This window comes from Giraffa tippelskirchi, chromosome 6 (genome assembly GCF_054371585.1).
Source record: "Giraffa tippelskirchi isolate mGirTip1 chromosome 6, T2T-mGirTip1v1.2.pri, whole genome shotgun sequence".
In the NCBI taxonomy this organism is placed as follows: Eukaryota; Metazoa; Chordata; class Mammalia; order Artiodactyla; family Giraffidae; genus Giraffa; species Giraffa tippelskirchi.
The window spans coordinates 113837182-113857384 of NC_137280.1; the positions used below are offsets into that span (position 1 = coordinate 113837182).

The following is a 20203-nucleotide window of genomic DNA, read 5'->3' on the forward strand; positions in this document are numbered from 1 at the left end:
GATAGGTTTGATAAATTGTATACACCCATGCAACCATGACCGCAATGAAGATTTAGAACATTACCGTGATGCCAGAAAGTTTCCTTGTGATCAGATCCAGTCAGTCTTTTTGTACCTCACCCCTATCATCAATTTCAGGTTAAACAAGTGATCTGCTTTCTGTTCATAGCACATTAGATTTACCTTTTTTTAGAGTTTATGTCCAGCTCAGCATAATGAGGCTCATCTGTGTTGATGTATGTATCGGTAATTCATTCTTTCTTAAAATAGTGTTATTGAGGTTTAATTGATGTATAGTAAACTACACACAAAGTGTAAAGTGGGATAAGTTTTTCGTGTGTGTGTGTGTGTGTGGGTACACACCTTTGAAACTATCCCTCTGTGTAGTTATCTTGAGAGTCAACAACATTGTTGTAGGTATTGAAAATTTATTCCTTTTTATTGCCAGTGGTATTCCATTGTTTGGATATAGCAGTTTGTTTATCCACTCATCTATTGATGTACCTTTGGATAGTTCTCAGGTCGGGCTATTTTAAATAAAGCACTGTGTATCCTTTGTATGGATGCATTTTGTTGTATATTTATCTAAGAGCAGAATGATGGTTTATATGGTCAGGTTTACTTTTTAAGAAACATTCAGTCCTTGTACCGTTTTGCATTCGCATCAGCAGTGTGTGAGAGTTTTAATTCTGCCGCATCTTTGTCAGCACTTGGTAGTGTCAGTCTTTTTAATTTAGCCTTTTGACAGATGAGTAGTGGTATTTCATTGTGGTTTTAATGTGCATTTCAGTAATGATGGATGATATTGCACATCTCTTTATGTGCTTAGTTTTCTGTCTTCCTTGAGGAAGAAAGAGTGCTCAAAGCTTTTTTTAAATTGGCTTTGTTTTTTTTTTAATGTTGAGGTTAGTTTATCAAATTTTTGTTTTAATTGACTGATAAAGAAATCTTTTTTCTTTTGTTGGCTAAGAAATCTTGTAAACACAGTGTTGAAAAGATTTTGTTCTGAAAAGTTTTATAATTTCAGGTTTCACATTTAGGTCTATAGTCTGTGTTGAATTAAGTTTTTTATATATGATGTGAGGTAAGAGAGATGTGTTCTGTTTTGTTTTTTTAATGTATTTATTATTGGCTGCACTGGATCTTCGTTGCTGCGTGTAGGCTCTCTCTGGTTGCTGCGATTGGGCGTCTGGGTGTGGTGCACTTGCTTCTCCTTGCCGTGATTCCTCTTATTGTAGAGCTTGGACTCTAGGGCTTGTGGGCTTCAGCAGTTGTAGATCTCCGGCTCTAGAGCACGGGCTTAGTTGGCCTGCATTATGTGGAATCTTATGGACCAGGGATCAAATCCATGTCTCTTGCATTGCCAGGCAGATTCTTAACCACTGGACCGTAGGAAAATCCAAGGTTATTATTTTTGAACGCCGAAAATTTTACCCTAGTTTGGAGAAGGCAATGGCACCCCACTCCAGTACTCTTGCCTGGAAAATCCCATGGACGGAGGAGCCTGGTAGGCTACAGTCCATGGGGATGCTAAGAGTCGGACGACTGAGCGACTTCACTTTCACTTTTCCCTTTCATGCACTGGAGAAGGAAACGGCAACCCACTCCAGTATTCTAGCCTGGAGAATCCCAGGGACTGTGGAGCCTGGTGGGCTGCCGTCTGTGGGGTCGCACAGAGTCGGACACTACTGAAGCGACTTAGCAGCAGCAGCAGCAGCAGTTTTAGTAAAGGTGAATAGAGTAAGCATAAAGGAGTCCTTTCTTATTTGGCTCACCCTGTTTTCCTGTGTAGAACGAACACACCATAACTTAGGTTACTCCACTTCAGTATTGGCTTCCAGTTATTCAACATCAGGCAAGTAGATAGCTTCTTTTCAAATACTTATTTAAAATTTTTTCATAAAATCATTATTAGTTGGGTGATATCACTATTTATAAAGATTTGAAGTGAGTAATTTTAATATGTTCCTATTTTCAGCAAGTGCCAAAGGCACTTCATGTTCAAGTCTGTCTTGCCTCTCAAGCCTGTGCTCTTTCCCTTATATCATACTGCCTCTCAGAGAGAGGTAGATTTTTTTTCTGTCTTAAATTTTTCATTACAGAATTGCTCAGACATATACAGAAGTAGAGAGAAAATTGTAAAAGATAAAAGTATAAAAGATTCAATGTACTCATCACTTAGCTTCGGTAGCTACAACTTTTGGCCTCATTTTACTCAAAATATGTGTAACTAGCATATTTTTTAAAAACTTAAAAAAGTAATATCCAGTATAAACAGTAACTCCTGTGTGTCTTCAGCTACTCAGTCCCACTTTCAGGTTTTCCGGCTTTGTCTATGAATATATTGTTCTATAGTGTTTTGAATCGAGATCCAAATAAGGTCCCTGTATTGTATTTTTTAATAAAAAAAAAAATGCATCTCTTGAATTTCTCTTAGTCTACAACAGTACCATTCCCCTCACCCAATTTTTTTTTCACAAGAGAGGTATATGTTTTATTTAGTCCAGTATATTAAAAATGTATCCACATATAATTAACACATTATTGACTGGGGAATTTTTGCAGGCGGTAATGCACATGGTGTTACATTGTCTCCAGTCAATAATGTGTTAATATGAAAATGACTGAAATTTTTTCCATTCTTTTTTACTCGCCAGGTCTTCAAGCTCCAGTGTGTATTGACACTGACTACACATCTCAGTTTGGACTAGTCCCATTTTAAGTGCTCAGTATCCACCTGTGCTTTCCCTGTTGCACTTGTGCTAAACCAGACCTTACCTGTCACCCCTACATGACGAACCTTATGGCTGGATCCAAATAACTGCACATATTTGAGGGGCCCCACACCCACTTTTTTTAGTATTCTTTATTTCTTGGAACAGTGATCATTTGTCTGCTAAGTTTTCTATATTCTAAATATGGTTGATTATATCCTTAATGTATCCTTTTAACTTGTTCATCTATCCTCCATATTTCCCAGAAACTTGTAGTTAGATCTGGAGGCTGGGTTAGGTCAGGTCAGCTTTCTTTTGCCAAGAGTACTTTGTGGGGGATGTATACTTCCTATCACATCACATCAGCAAGCATGTATTAAAATTTCTTCTTAATAGTAACCCTAAGATTGTTCAGTTGGTTCATGTTGTCATCCTGACCAGTCTTATAACGGTCTTTACTGTGGTATTATAATTTTAAATAAATACATATTTGGTCTTTGTCCAGTTTCTGGTACAGAGCTCCTGAAACACTTGAAATTTCCTAAGTGATCAGAGCTATAAAGATGTTTGTCCCTTTTATTTTTTTTAATGTTAATGAGATGACTTTAGGATCTACCTAAAGGATGGGAGCTGATTGCTAGGAGAACCAATCATATGATTAAAGGGGTTCATCTCCCCCTGACCTTTTTGGAGGGGAGAGTGCTAGAAGTTGGATTAGTCCTCAGTTGCCTGTGATCTAATCAATCATGCCTAAGCAATGCGGCCCCCACTGAACCTCAAAAGAATGGGGTTTGGAGAGCTCCTGGGTTGGTGAACACATAGAGATTAGGAGAATGTGACATGCTTAGAGAGAGCCTGGAAGCTCTGAGCCCTTTCCCCATACCTTACTCTGTGTATTTCTTTTATCTAACTGTTCCTGAATCCTTTTTTAGTAAACTGATGATCTAGTAAGTAAAATGATTCTCTGAGTTCTGTGGCCACTAGAGCAAGGTAATCGAACCCAGCCTTTGATTTATAGTCAATTGGTCAGAAGTACAGATGACAACCTTGTCTTAAAAACTGGTGTCTGAAAGAGTAGATGTGGAGGGCAGTCTTGTAGGACTGAACCCTTACTTAACCTGTGGAATCTGACCTCCAAGTTGATAGTGTCAAAATTGAGTTGAACTGTAGGTATACCAGCTGGTGTCCGAGAGTTGCTTTGTGGTGTGGCAACCTCCCACCCCCACCCTATGCTGGAATTTGTGGTGTGGCAACCTCCCATCCCCACCCCACGCTGGAATTTCGCACACAATTGTGTACTCACTAACTCTCCGCCTAATGGGTTAGTACCGAGTGAATCCTTGTGTTTATATTGTTTTTTTCTGTTCCCCAGGAATACATACCTGTTTTGTATGCAAGCAGAGTGGGGAAGATGTGAAAAGGTGCCTTCTGCCCTTATGTGGAAAGTTTTACCATGAAGAGTGCGTCCAGAAGTACCCACCCACCGTGATGCAGAACAAGGGCTTCCGGTGTTCCCTCCACATATGTACTACCTGCCACGCTGCCAATCCAGCCAGTGTTTCTGCGTCTAAAGGTATGTGTTTCTTGTGTGGGGCAATCTACTTATAGAACCTCAGCTTCGTTGGCAGTAGATGTTTCCAGATAGAATCTATTATCTATCTTCATGGCGTCTAGCTTTTGTCAGTGTACCAGCATTTACCATGAGAGATCAGAGAGTAATAGACAAGTTTAGCAGCCACCACATTTTTACATGTGCTTTATGGAGCCCTGGCATTATGTAGTAGTTTTAAAATATTTATATATTTATGGCTATGCTGGGTCTTCGTTGGCTTTGCACAAGTATTTCTAGTTGTGGCAAGCAGGATCTGCTCTTCATTTCAGTGCACAGGATTTTCATTGCGGTGGCTTCTCTTGTTGCAGAGCATAGGCTCTAGGTGCATGGGTGCCAGAAGTTGTGGCACATAGGCTCAGCAGTTGCAGCTCATATCCTCCCGAGTACGGCCTCAGTAGTTGAGGAACGTGGGCTTAGTTGTTCTCTGGCATTTAGAATCTTCCCAGAACTAGGGATTAAATCTTTCCCTTGCACTGGCAGGTGAATTTTTATCCACTGTGCCATCAGGGAAGCCCAGTAAATATTTGGAACTCAAGTGCCATTTAGTTTGCAGAGGTGTTCTGCTGGATATCTTGCTTACATTTTTTGACTGCACCATGCAGCTTGTGGGATCTTAGTTTCCCAACTAGGGATTGAATGTGTGCCCTGGGTAGTGGACATGCAGTGTCCTAACCACTGGACTGGTAGGGAATTCCCTCTGCTGGATATCCTCCTCCATTAGAACAAAATGTATTCTCCTGTGGGCCCTGTATCTGTGGCTACCAGATGTGATATCATTCGGACATGATATAGGGCAGAATTTGTTTTGTGCTGATTTATTTTTGAAAATGGAAATTCCTATCGTGAAAAAATTTTTGTCTGTCATAGTTAGGCTGAGAGCTGAGGTTTCCAAACTGGATGTGGGCACAGGTAAACGCAGTTTCTAAATTCTTTCTGCTTAGTAATAGTGGGTCTCTTACTGATTTCACTGAAAGCCAAATACTGTGTCTCTACTATTAAATCCTTATTTGCCCAAAGAGCCTCCCTTCTCCCAGTGGGGACTGAACAAGAAAAATGTAGCAGCATTGGCTTTTCTTTTAATCAGAGTGGTAGTACCTTTTATAAGATGATTAAGATGATTTCCTGGCCCCGTAGATACAGTAACGTTCTTGACCAAAATTGTAATTTAACCATCAGCTACCTTCCCCTTTTCAGTTGCTATTGCAGATTACATTCAGGTGGCTTGGTAATGGTTTTTAGTTGGTAAAGTATGTTAGAAGATATATCCCAAGTGGGGTTGAGGTAGACAGGTTCATTCATCTAAAAGAATCACAGAGTAAAAGTCAACAAAAGCAACCATTAACGTTTCTACCATCTGGTCTTTTAGTCTGATCATATACACACATACTACCACTGCTTAGTCTGCAGCTGATTCCAGTTTCCAAAGAGTCAGGACAGTGGTTTGAGTAGCGCTTATCCTTGCTGAGGCAGGCTTGCTTACTCTTGTGGTGTCTTTGACTCCTTAAGGCTGTTTATTGTACGCTTCCCATCTGAGCTTTTTCATAGAGAATTGGGTGTTTTAAGATCTTTTGACCTAGTAGTGCTTCCATTTATTTGTGACATTTTCCCAGTGCTAGCAAATAGACTTGAATAACTTTGCTTTTATAGGAGAAGGCAATGGCATCCCACTCCAGTACTCTTGCCTGGAAAATTCCATGGATGGAGGAGCCTGGTAGGCTACAATCCATGGGATCGCTAAAAGTCGGACACAACAGAGTGACTTCACTTTCACTTTTCGCTTTCATGCACTGGAGAAGGATATGGCAACCCACTCCAGTGTTCTTCCCTGGAGAATTCCAGGGACGGCGGAGCCTGGTGGGCTGCTGTCTATGGGGTCGCACAGAGTTGGACACAACTGAAGCGACTTAGCAGCAGCAACATTGCTTTTATACTTACACTCACATTGTTTTTGTACCTAATCTCTTTTTCTTTTGTCCCTTCCTGGTTTTTCTGCTTCTTGTATTTTTAGGTCGACTGATGCGCTGTGTCCGCTGCCCAGTGGCATACCATGCCAATGACTTTTGCCTGGCTGCTGGGTCAAAGATCCTTGCCTCCAATAGCATCATCTGCCCTAATCACTTTACCCCCAGGCGTGGCTGCCGAAATCACGAGCATGTTAATGTTAGCTGGTGTTTTGTGTGCTCCGAAGGTAAGACATGACTTGTTGATGTATGGATAGTGTAAAGAGAGATTAATTTAGCAGTGTTAAATTGCAACAAATATATAGTTTTCTTCACATTGCCACTAGAAAATATATTGGGAAGTGATGTCCTGAATTACTGATAACAGTACAGTGGTTTTGTTCCCCAATAGGGAGAGGTTTTATTTGTGTTATTTTGAATAATGATTTAATTTTAACAAAATGATAAACAGTTGAAACAATTAAAAATTAAGAGAAAAGGAACAAAGTCATTTTTGGAAAATTTGAGAATGTGGTCAAATGAATAAGTTTAGGGGATACAATGTACAGTATGGTGACTATAGTTAACAATACTGTATTTTTGAAAGTTGCTGGGAGATCAGATCTTAAATTCACACATACACATCCCTTAAAATTGTAACTATGTGAAGTGTTTTTAATTTTTGGCTGTGCTGGGTCTGTGTTCCTGCATGCTACTCTCGTGGTGCAGTGGCTTCTCGTTGTGGAGCACAGGCTCAGTAGTTGCAGCGTGCAGACTCTAGAGCACACAGGCTTCAGTAATTGTGGCACATGGGGCTTAGTTGGCCCGCGACATGTGGGATCAAACCTGTGTCCCCGGTGCTGGCAAGTGGATTCTTAACCACACACCACCAGGGAAGTCCGTGAGGTTTTGAATGTGTTACCTGGTATTATTGTGGTAATCTTTTCACAGTATATATACATATCAAGTACATATGTGTTGTTCACTTTAAATGTACACAATATTATATGTTAATTATATCTCAGTAAAGGTGGAGGTGAGTAAAAAATAAATTGGAAGTAAAAAAATAAAATAAGAAATATTAAAAACCCTAAATAGCCCCAAGTCCTATATCAGAAAAAAACATTGCTTAATATTAAGTCGTAATACTTCAGACAGAGATGCATATAAGCAGGTAGAAGGGGCAGATGTTTGGATAGAAATAGCTCTAGAAGATGGTGTTATGTAATTGCATGTGGTTTTTTAAAATCAATTTTATGTTTAAAAGGGAATAAATAAGGGGAAAGTAAAAGAATTTATGAACTTCTGTTAAATATTTCCTCAGTGTAACATATATTAGTCTCTATAAAGTTTTCTATGAAGGAAAAATAAGTTTTATGTCTTTATCTGTATCTCCCCCACATCCCCTGCTTAAAACATACTTACTTCTCCTAATTTAGAGCTGAATCAATATTATCCTTCTTAAACACAGCCTGATTTTTGCTAGTTACGTTAAGTGGAATATTTAGTACTCCACCAGTCTGTTTACTGTGGTGCTTATAGTTCTGAATTCCTTATTTCAATTTTTCTCTTAGTTGGCCGAACTTCTGAGAAGCACCCAGGAGGCCTGCATTTCTCTGCTTGAGACTGTTCAGCTCTTACCTCTGTTCTAGAAGCACACATTGGGTTACTATAAGATTGTTGGCCGCTTGTTCTTTTTCTAAAACTTTTATGGATATTACTCTACTATCTTTTAGTGTTGAGGGTGGTACCAACATCCTCTTTTCTAGTTTTTTTAATTTCCTTTTCAAATTGACTAAAATTTGTTGATTAGTAATTTGAGGGAAACAATTTTCTTGAGAGTCAGCATTTGTATTTGAATTAGCATCCCTTTTGAAAAATTTGAATATACGGAAGAGTGCTAAAGCCAAAAAAAGTTTTATGACTGCTTTATGTGATTGAAAATGGTCAATCAGGACTTTGTTGTTGTTGCTCTTAAAATTTATGTAACATGACTAGGGTTTGCAGCAGGACATCCTCAAACTATGGTGCTAATATAGAATAAATAAAACAATATTAAGTGCAATCATTTGGGTAGAAATGGAATTTTTATGTACTTATGGATATTTTACTGCACAAAAGATTGTGCTGGATTTGGTTTTAGACATGTTAGCTTTGTGATTGTCTTGTATAAAATTTTATGGTATCATACTTTTATTTTTGGCTTTTTAATATCTGTTCCTTATAAAACTGCTGAACACTGCTGCCTGTTTATTATTATACTACTTATCTTTTAATTAGAAGAAAATTAAAGATAATTTTGGTATGTAATAGCATTTAAATACAACATTGTATAATCCTGCTCTTAGAATGAAAATAGACATCTGTCCGAGAGGCTGAAATTCAGGCTCCCAAACTTTTCCATGTTTCATGAAAATGGGGAGATAAAACAGCTTTAGCACTAAACTGGTTTTAATTATATAGTAGTATGAGATGGTTTCAAAAGTAGTGTGGTTTCTGTGTGATGGCACTCTTAAGTTGTGACATAGTAATGAATACCCAAGAAAACTTAGTAGCTGTAGCAGTGGCTCTGAAAATGTGAGCCGTGAATCCTTGGAAGAGGAGAGTACCCAGAGACACGTTCAGAAGCCTTCATGACATCATAGCTCTTTTCATAATAATTCCTAAATGTTACTTGCCTTTTTTACTTTGTTGACATTTGCACTGGTGGTATATAGCCAGTAGTGAGTAAAACTACCAGCATCTTAGCACAAATCAAGGTGGTGGTTGTAAACTGTACAAGTAAAAGCAGTAACTGTATTCTGTGTCATTTACCCACTTGTAGTAAAAACATGGAAGTTTTACATAACAGTATCCTTGATTTTATTTATTTAGTTTTAAAAAATATTTATTTATTTCCTTGGCTGCACTGGGTCTTAGTTGCAGCATGCGGGCTCTTTAGTTGCTGCATGCAAGATCTAGTTCCCTGAACAGGGATCGAACCCAGGCCCCTTGCATTGGGACCACAGAGGCTTAACCACTGGACCACCAGGGAAGTCCCACAAGGTCCTTGATTTTAAAAAGTAAGTAAAATTTATTAAATCTCAACTCTCACATAGACGTGGTTTTAGGTATACATAAAGCAGTTCTGTTGCATACTGATCATGATCTTAAGTTAAAGCATTCATGTAATTGAATTGCAATCTGAACTAGATGCCTTGTTCGTGGAACACCATTTTTAGTCTTAAAAATTACCGAGAAACTATGGCTCTTCATTCTTGGATATTTGTCAGATATTTTCTTGGAATGGATAAAAATGAGCACGTCAATTCAAGGAAAAACAACTGACAAAGTGTTGCCAATGATAAAATTTGAGTTCTTTAGAATTTTGGAAAACCTGTACCTACTGACTCTTGAGTTTAACGACTTCCTAGTATTTACTGATGAGATCATGGTGACACTAATAAATGTGACATTTTAGTAGTATGTAATGAAACAGGTCAGTATATGGAAGGTCTGGGACTTCCCTGGTGGTCTGTTGGCCCCATGCTCTCAGTACAGGGGCCCCAGATTCAATCCCTGTTCAGGGAACTAGGTCCCACATGCCGTAACTGAGAGTTCACATGCCACAGTGAAGACTGAAGATCCAGTGTGCCACAACTAAGACTTTGTACAGCCAAATAAATAAATAGAAATAAGTATTAAAAATATTTGGAAGATCTGCCAGACTTGGCAAACTAATATTTTCCACAGGAACAACGCATGATGTTAAAAACCAGGCATATGTAAAGGATCCATTCAAAGTGCAAGACAGATCAATGAATTTTAATGTAATAGTACTGAAAGTTTATTAATACAGTTTCAGAGTTGACACCAACTAAGGTTTACCCTGTGAGGTTTTAGTGTATAGTATCAAAGAAGGAGAATTACGTAGTACTTCCAACTGTTTATCTGTGAGAGACCAGATTTTCTTCATGTACGTCAACCAGACCACATTTTGTAACAAATTCAAGTAAAAAAAATTTGCAAAATAGCATGATGGCCATTGGTCAAAATCATCAAAAGATCTGCAAATAATAAATGCTGAAGAGGATGTGAAGAAAAGGGAACTCTTCTACAGTATTGGTGGAAATGTGAATTGATGTATGGAGAACAGTATAGAACATTTACTCAGTCGTGTCCGACTCTTTGTTACCCCATGGACTATAACCCGCCAGGCTCCTCTGTCCATGGAATTTTCCAGGGAAGAATAACTGAAGTGGGTTGCCATTTCTTTTTCCAGGGGATCTTCCTGACCCGGTAATCAAACCCAAATCTCCTAGCATTGCAGGCAGAGTCTTTACCTTCTGAGGCACGTTACTTATAAAATGAAAAATAGAGTTAATCATATGATCCAGCAGTCCCACTCCTGGGGATATGTCCAAAAAAAGATGAAAACTGTAATTTGAAAAGATAACATGCACCCCAATGTTCATAACAGCACTATTCACAATCACTAAGGTATCCATAAAAGTATTATTTATGTTAACATAATAGGTTCATTGTTACTTTTTAATGAATTAATGATATTTTTAGCCCATGTCAACAAAAGTTCACTGAGAATCTCCTTATTTTTCAAGATTATAACATGTTCCTGGAAGGAAGATTTTTCTACCAAGGCCATGTAATTGGCAAACTGTTTCATTAAAAGGCCTGAGAACTTTTGATCCCAGTGTCTAAGATTATCCTGCTGTTACAAGACAAGGAAAGAGTAGTCTTAAGTCATTTTTTTTTGTCCATGTGTAGGAGAAAACTGAAGGTGGTTATCAGTGTTAGGGTAATAATATGGCAAATCATAAATTAGAAAGTAATCTATTCCTAGAATTCAAGAATCTCTTTACACTTTATTTTCTCTTAACTTCTTCCACCAAATATCACCTTTTCATCTTTTGGTTTCTTAAGATGATACATGTGATTTTCCGTCTTTTCTTCCCCTTTCTCCTATATGTTTCCTTTACTCCCACCAAACAGACCTTCCTGCTTGTCTCCCATTCATCACTCAGAGTAATCCTGTCAGTTTCTTTCTTCGTATTCTCACTTAGCTCATCCCATTATGTCCTTCCCAGCAAAACTGTTGTGCTTGCCACCCTTGGCCTTTCTTCACTGGTTATTCTTCAGTCCAGATTTTTTGCCCATGCCTTCTTTGAAGCCCTAATTCAAATGCCTTATTGAATATATTTTCTAGTTGTCATGAATGTCAGGTAAGTAAAAGGAGGAATTTTTTTTTTTCTTTTTTACGAAGGCCATGTAATTGGTACATTGTTATTAAATTTTGACTCAGCAGATAAATAAGCATAGAGAGGAATGTTATAGAGGGTGTTCCTTATTGGGGTGGTTAAACTCATGTGACTCTATGTCACTCTATGTCCTGTGCTAAGACTGTTTATCCCATCTACAAAATGCATAAGGATAGCCAAATCTGACTTTTGAGAGCATAGAGTACAGGCTATATGTGTTAAGTAAACAAGTTCTTGAAACTTGTTTTGTAGCAATAGAACCTCTTACGAAATGAAACCTTATTCTGAATCTGAACTCCAATGTACGAAACAGGAGATTTTTCTCTAGTTGAAGCCAGAGTTGGGTCTTAAGAGCACATTCCTGGCCACAACAAAACAAATGCCCCAAAGCTTGCTTTATTGAGAAAAGGAAAGGCACAGTAGAAATCATTTGAGGATGGTGTCACAAAATTAAGTTTTTCATAGGTTTTTACGTGGGAAAAGAAGCACAGTTAAACCAGGAAGATGCACATATATACCTTGCTTATGGCTTTGTCCTTCGTTATCTCTTCAGGATGAAACTTGGAATTACATGCTTGAGTCTAGTGTGTTTGAACATGCTAGTTTCTGGCATGAGATAAATAAGGCATTTATTGTATTACTTATACATGAAATGTCTTTACCTGAAATTCTTTATTATCTGTAACTGTGATGTTTCAGATTCAGTTTCACTTTGAGTAAAAATCTTTTAAGAAGTGAAAATTCATTATCATTGCAATGTATGTAATTAATCTGGTATCTGAAAACTTGGCAGGAATGGGGAGATCTTATATCTAACTGAAGTTCAGGCAAAAAATCACAGTAGTACATGTGATTTCTGTCACCAGTAAAAATCAGATACTATTGTTATTGTAGATATCTTGAAACCTTGTGTCCAGTCATTACTACTGCTAGATCTTATCTGTGTGTTACAGAGGACTGTATATAATTCTAATGTCTTGTTCTAACATTCTGATCATTTTACTCTATTCTTTTACATATTAATTTTATGCATTTATAAAGGTTATTCTGCAAAGGGCCCTTAAGGTGTTGTGAGAGAACCCAACAAAAAATGATTAAAAAGTAATTTCAAAAAAGAGAAAGAACTGACCTTATAGAGACTACTAATGTGCCAGACACTGTGAGGCAATTTATTTTCTTATTTAGTTCTCAGATAGGTGTGATTATTTAATGTTCATTGCAGAAAATACTTTACCATTGAAGAAGTTAAAGCTCAGCAAGGAAAGTGAATTCCCTAGACTGATACTATCTTAAGAGTTCAAATCTGACATCACTTAAAGCTTGTGCTCTTTATACTCTGGTCAATGTGTATCATTGATATATTTATTTATAATGTGTTGTCTTTCAATGAAGAGGAAGAAGTTGGGGGCGGGCAGGTTGTATACATACATGACTTTTAGGGATTTACTTCTGCCCTCATTGCCCTAACCTAATTTTGCCAATAAGATCTCATGATTTGCTGTGACTCTTAACAGATCCCCAGGGGTATGGTTCAGGTACATTGGAGAGGGAATACTTTTATAGAAAAGTCTTTGTGGATAACTAATTAAATTACTAAGCCCTTGGCTGCAAGATAGTTGGTTAGGAACTGAGCAAAACCTGTTTCAGCTGGGTCCTTGTATGCAGCCTTGTGATTCTGAGTGCCAGATTTTTTGATTCCCACAGGAGGCAGCCTTCTGTGTTGTGATTCTTGCCCTGCTGCTTTTCATCGTGAATGCCTGAACATTGATATTCCTGAAGGAAACTGGTATTGCAATGACTGTAAGGCAGGCAAAAAGCCACATTACAGGGAAATTGTCTGGGTAAAAGTTGGAAGATACAGGTGAGTAAGCATGAAGCAGACTGACAGTTCTTTCACCAGCCTGTGTTTCTTGTGTTTAACTTTTTAAATAAATGGCCTTATTAAAGAAGGTTTACCCACTCCCCCATTAACTTTACATTATAAAAGAAAAAACTATATACTAAACTATATATCATCTGTAGAAGCTTTATTAATGAAAACAAACCCATAATATCACAAAGAAGATGCATCACTAACGTTTTGGCATATTTACTTTCAGACATACCAAACATGCACCTTCAAAATAACTGACCTATTGTTAATTGTACCCAGTCGTGTGTGTTGCTTTTTCTTTTTATAATTACTTTTTATTGCATATTGTTGATGTTTGGTCACTAAGTCGTGTCCAGCTCTTTGTGACCCCATGAACTGCAGCATGCCTGGCTTCCCTGTCCTTCGCTATCTCCTAGAGTTTGCTCAAATTCATGTCCATTGAGTTGGTGACGCCATCCAACCATCTCATCCTCTGTCGTCCCCTTCTGCTCCTGCCTTTAATCTTTCCCAGCATCAGGGTCTTTTCCAGTGAATTGGCTCTTTGCATCAATTGGCCAAAGTTTTGAAGCTTCAGCATCAGTCCTTCCAGTGGATATTCAGAGTTGATTTCCTTTAAGGTTGACTGGTTTGATCTCCTTGCAGTCCACAGGACTCTCAAGAGTCTTGTCCAGCACCACAGTTTGAAAGCATCATTTCTTCAGTGCTCAGCCTTCTGATGGTTCAACTCTGTACATGACTACTGGAAAAACCATAGCTTTGATTATATGGACTTTTGCTGGCAAAGTGATGTCTCTGCTTTTTAATAGCTGTCTAGATTTGTCATAGCTTTTCTTCCAAGGAACAAGTGTGTTTTAATTTTGTGGCTGCAGTCTTTTGGAGCCCAAGAAAAGAAAATTTGTCACTGTTTCCATTTTTCCCCCATCTATTTGCCATGAAGTAATGGGACTGGATGCTATGATCTTCTTTTTTTGAATGTTGAGTTTTAAGCCAGCTTTTTCAGTCTCCTCTTTCACCCACATTAAGAGGCTCTTTAGTTCCTTTTCGTTTTCTGCCATTAAAGTGCTATCATCTGCATATCTGAGGTTGTTGATGTTTCTCGCAGCAATCTTGATTCCAGCTTGTGAGTCATCCAGCCCAGAATTTCACATGATGTTGAATGCACAAAAAATGTTATAACATGCATGATTTTAAAGAAATACTTGTGTGTGTACCTCCCAGTTAAAAAAAATAGCACCTTTGAGGTTCCCTCCCTGCCCCTATCTGAATCTTCTCTCCCCACCCCTAGAAGTAGCTGCAGTACTGCATTTTGTGTTTTTTCTTTGCCTGACTGTATACATTTACCATTTGTGTGTTTTATTCTGTATGTTTTAGTCCTTTATATAAAGGAATTGTTGCCATATTTTCTTGCAGCATGTTTTTTTATTTGCTCTTTTGCTCCTTAGATATTATGGTTAGTGCAGTGCTGTAGTTCATTCATACTTCACTATTCCACAGTGTTCCTTTATGTTTACATGCAGTGTGGTGTATATATCCACTCTTATGTTTGAACTATGAACATTTTGTCAGTGTTTCTTGTTACACATGCACGGGAGTTTATTTACTGCATTCTCACAGTAGAAGAGCATTGTCTTCCTAAAGGTTGTTGTTGTAATTTATGTGCTTTCTTTGCCAAGCTGGTGGGGGTGGGGTATTATGTTGGGTGTTCCATTTTTGTATACTTCTAATAATTTTTCAAAGTTGCCTTCTTTAAAGACCAATTTGTATTTTGTTGTATAGTGTCCCACAGCTACTTCCATCATTCCCTTAATGTTGAATATTTAAATTGTTTACAGATTTTCATTCCTTCAGATTCTTCAATGAACACTATAGTCATAAAGTTTTGTCCATGTCTCTGATTACTTCCTTTTACACATTCCTTGAAGGAGAACAGCAGTCTGAGGGCGTATGTTTGGGTCTGTGAGCATGTGTATGAGAGTGGCATCTCCAGGCTTTTGGCACATACTGCTTGTTTCTTCTCTAGTTATATTGTAAGGATGCCCTGGGTCAGACATTAATGTAGGTTAGAGAGACATTGCTATCTTTATTCCTCTCTCCAAAGTAAGATTCTTTTTAGTGCCTTGCAGCTTTCTAGAGGTTTTCTTCCTTGTTTTCACATTTCCCAGGTGGTGGCCAGCTGAGATCTGCCATCCTCGAGCTGTACCTTCCAATATTGACAAGATGAGACATGATGTAGGCGAGTTCCCTGTGCTCTTCTTTGGGTCTAATGACTATCTGTGGACTCACCAGGCCCGAGTCTTTCCCTACATGGAAGGGGATGTGAGCAGCAAGGATAAGATGGGCAAAGGAGTCGACGGGACATATAAAAAAGGTAACTTTATCCATTTTGTTTCTTGGGCCAACATAGATCTCTGTTGTCTGAGTATCTGCTCTCTGTTTGAATTAAATGTTTTAGAATTTATATACAATCTGTTAGCAGCTGTGTTCTACCCTCTGGAGCAGTATGTGGCTGCAGCCATAGAATTTTGCAGACAAGTTGACCCATGTCAGTCAGTATTTTTGAAGCTAACCTTTTCTTAACTAGAATTTCCTTAAGGGATGTTTCTTATCAATCCTGTTTTATTAGCATCCCATCAAGTCAGTACTGGAGCTTTGGAACTGTTTTATAGAATAAACACTTCAGTTTGCTCGGCAAGACCAGAATCTCTAGCAGAGCCGCATTTGTTCCAAGGAGAGTTTTTTTTGTTTTTTTTTTTAAGTTAAGAAGAAATAAAATTCAACCAAAATTATAGAACAATATCAGATAGTGAAAGCACATAAATGTTCTAAATCAGAGTTGTTTTTAAGCTGGCCTAGCAGTGAAGGAGAAGGGGCTATTTTGAGGCCGGGAGGGTCTGACAACAATATCTCTCCCTCTGTAATGAGTAATAGTTGCTTTGAGAATTCAGTGAGATAATATAAAAATCAGCCTGCAAGCGCATATAGTTGGTATCCCATCAACGATAATTAGCTTCTTCCTTTAGCTGTCCTTTGAAAGGCAATACAGGTATCTCTTATTATTTGAATGTTTGGACAGTGATGTGTAATATTTTGTCTGCATAGTGAGGTGAAGAGATTCTAAGCAGGTAGAACTTCTTGGATGGGGAATGAAGATGATGTACATAAGGAACAAGTTTGACAGAGGTTTTGTTTGCCTCACGTTGTTTCAAGGGTCCTCACTTACCTGTTGGAATGTGCTTTCTGTGCAGATATGGGCTATCAGTATTAATCCTATCGGAGTTTTGGTAGAGTCTCGGTGGTCAAGGACCAAGGGACCAACATCTTTGCCTGTATAGAGCTGGCCACCATCAAGGCTAGGGGTGAAGTTGGAGTGTAGGAAATATTGCAAATCTGAGCCTGCTGAAGCTCTACGATTCTACTTGTTCTATGCCTTGAACTTGGGCTGGCTGGATGCCCCTGCCTTTAAGGAACACATGGTTTTGTGGAGGGAGACAGTCAAATGGTCATTCTTTGAGAGTGTCGTGGCAGAAATGTGCATGGTATGCTGTGGGAGCCAACCAAGAGGAAGCAAAACAGTGCTGAGAATGACAGTATGGAAGTCATGGATGGCTTCTTTCTTAAGTGATGCTTGCAAGATAATTACCATTTTTTGTTTGCCAGTCCCTGTTCAAAGTTTGTTTTCCCACTTTAAGTCTTTGAGGCAACCCTATAAGTTAGATGCTAGTATCTTTATCTTATAATGAGGAAACTGAGACACATAAAAGTTAAATTGGGAGAATTCTCTGGTGGTTCAGTGGTTAGGACAACGTGTTTTCGCTGCTGAGGGGCCAAATTCAGTATCTGGTCAGGGAACTAAGATCCTACGAGCTACACAGCGTGGCCAAAACGAAGTTTAATTTGTTGCCCAAAGTCCCTGTGCCAGTAAGTGATATGGGAAGGTTTCACACTCTAGCAGTTGGACCCCAGAATCCAAACTCTTAACCACTACACTGACTGTGAAGAAGTTAACTTAAAATGTAACAAGAAGACAGTGTATGTAAAAGTGCACGTTGAGTGTAACATGATGAGTTAGTGATATCCAGCTATTTGGTATAGTTTAAGCATAGGGTTGGGCGAGTACCAGACTGTTTTACTGATAAGGTAGGTTAGTTGCATGGTTAGAACAGAGTTTTATAAGTCTCAATCTGAGTAGAATTTCAGGACCATAGAAAGTGAGAAGCTAAATAGCGAGAAATGCCAATGAGATGGCTGTTTTAGTAATTTCAAGCAGAGATGATGTGACTGTCACAGGGACTAGTCCGTGGGGTGGAGAGGATGATGGGTACTAGATAGACAGTGTGTAGATCAGCTAGGTAGCACATGCAGAATAATAGGATGAAGGAAGGAGGGAACAACTGCAGGCAACATAAACTGCTGGATGGTAATGAGGAAATGGAGAAAGAAGGGGTGAATCAGAGGGAAGATTTTCTTTATTGTTTTGGCAGATCATGGGGAGAGCCACAGAGAGGAAACTGGGAAAATTTGGAATTCTTTTCAGTTTTTAACCTGAATCAAGAGTAATGAATTAAAATTTTGTTATAAGTGGAGAAGAATGAGATTCTTAGGATTTTTGTTGGACTTTTCAGATACTCCAATCTTATTTAAACATAATGACAGTGCAGGACTTGAATGAAGATGAACTGTGAAGATGGATCTTAGGGTTGTGTGTTTGTGTTTTAGTCACTCAATTGTGTCTGACTCTTTGTGACCCCATGTACTGCGGCCTGTCAGGCTCCTCGGTCTATGGCATTCTCCAGGCAAGAATACTGGAGTGGGTTGCCATGCCCTCCTCCAAAGGATCTTCACTACTCAGGGATCAAACCTAAGTCTCTTCTGTCTCCTGCATTGGCAGGCGGGTTCTTTACCACTGTTGCCACTTAGGAGGCTGTATTAGGATAATCACTGATATTTACAGAATGAGTTTTAGAAGAAGAGTAGACTAGGTGTTCCAGAGAATAGATAGGAAGAAAAAGAAAACTTCAAGTTTCATTTCTTCCAAAGGAACACAGTATGTCATCTGGACACCTATGAGGCATGCTATTTGTGGAAGCAGAAAATTGGGGTCTGAGGAAAAGAATTAGGCTTCTAGGCAATGACATTGCTGAGTGGATGCAGCCTGGTTGTTGTTAGGAGATATTATATGTGAGCTTTTTCAGATTATTTAGCTATGTTTTTGTTTTGTTTTAAATTTTCCTCTGAAAGTGGTAGTCCATATAGGGCCATTGAGTAATGTATTATGTTTTGTTTAATGCCATATATATATGAATACCCTGGGGACTGTGACTTACTTGAAAATAGAAATTGTGTGTATGTCTTAGATTTTTGTCTAAAACATGAATTTTCTCCAACTAATAAGGGAGAAAAGGCAAAATAACTCCACCCAGAGATAAAGTGACTGTGCTGTATGTTTTCTTAGCTCTTCAGGAAGCTGCAGCAAGGTTTGAGGAGTTGAAGGCCCAAAAAGAGCTAAGACAGCTGCAGGAAGATCGAAAGAATGACAAGAAGCCACCACCTTACAAACATATAAAGGTGAGAACAGACTTCAGGAGAGACCATGTGATAGCTTGCCTGCTTCCCACTCTGTTCATGGTGAGAACTGGAAGCACAAGGACAGTTGCTTTTAGGCAGAGGCATGAGCTTAAAAGAATACAAGAAAAAAGTGCCGGAGTACCATTTTTAGCACATTGTTTGTATTGATACTTTATAAAATCAATTGTATGATGATACAGTTTTATTCTTGTTGCTTTGGAACGTCTTTTCATAAAGTAAATTAGAATAGATTCTGTTCACAGTCAACATATTGCGGTGTGAACGGCAGGCACCAAAGAGCCATGATAAAAAATGACCCAGCGTCCCTGAGATAGTGTGAATAATACACATGATAATTTCTTCTGGTAGTAGTTCATACTAAAGATATTTTAGGTGACTAGTATGACTAGAATTCCCAAAGTCACAAGAATTCATGTTAAGTGTACTTAGGTATGCTAGTCTCCTTGGTAAAAGAGTCATTGTCAGTTATCATCTGGGTCTGGTAGACCTTTTGTATTTTTATATTGTTAAGTCATTTTTATAAAGAATTTACAGAGGTAAAAATAAAGGAAGAGTGAGGAACAAACTTATTAGAAATTTTAGTTAAGTATTTAGTAAGTACTAAAACATCTTTTTGAAAACCTTTTAAGCAAGTTAGTTTTGGTGCTCAAATATCAGACCACATGAAAGAATACTATAAGCTCTATTAACAAAATGAAATTGCCCAAGTTGTTGTTGCGAAATGCTTGTCATTCCTGGATAAGACAACTATGTATATTTATTTTTGTCATTGGTAATGCATCAGTTGTGTACTCATTGATTTCTTTTTTTTTTTGAGTTTCTGAAGTCTGAGGTTTTCACTTAGAGATCAATTTCACCACCGTTTTTAGAATCTAGTGTGTTTAAGTGTGTCCCAGATATTCTGTAGGACATTCATAAACTAAAAAACTATTTGTTATTTATCTGAAATTCAAATTCAGTTGGGTGTCCTAGATTTTTACTTGCTAAATCGAGCAATCTCACTAAAGATATACTGAAAGATATTATCTCCCATCTTCTCTGCTTTCTGGAAAGATATTATAGTACTTTGGGTAATGCAGTGCAGAAACTAAACTGTGCCTGTTTCACTGTTGTATCAAGCCTTTATGATTCTGTCATTCTTCCACTTTCTTATTATTGTCTTTTTTAGAATATTTGGGAATCATTGAGTAACAAAATGGGGTGATGAAATAGTAAAGAATAAT

At 38.2% G+C, this 20203-nt stretch overlaps 1 protein-coding gene across 12 annotated transcripts in view; it reads left to right on the top strand.

Moving 5' to 3' along the window:
* NSD1 (nuclear receptor binding SET domain protein 1) overlaps positions 1-20203 on the top strand; it is a 139862-nt gene that overhangs the window by 103037 nt on the left and 16622 nt on the right. For all 12 annotated transcript variants that reach the window (XR_014057081.1, XR_014057080.1, XM_081501912.1 and 9 more), the window contains 5 exons: positions 4087-4287; positions 6335-6514; positions 13226-13382; positions 15557-15762; positions 18847-18959. Coding sequence is in view for 10 of the 12 variants with exons in the window: in XM_081501912.1 (XP_081358038.1) it covers positions 4087-4287; positions 6335-6514; positions 13226-13382; positions 15557-15762; positions 18847-18959 (857 nt within the window). In the remaining 2 variants the exon portion in view is untranslated. The remainder of the gene's footprint in view (positions 1-4086; positions 4288-6334; positions 6515-13225; positions 13383-15556; positions 15763-18846; positions 18960-20203) is intronic.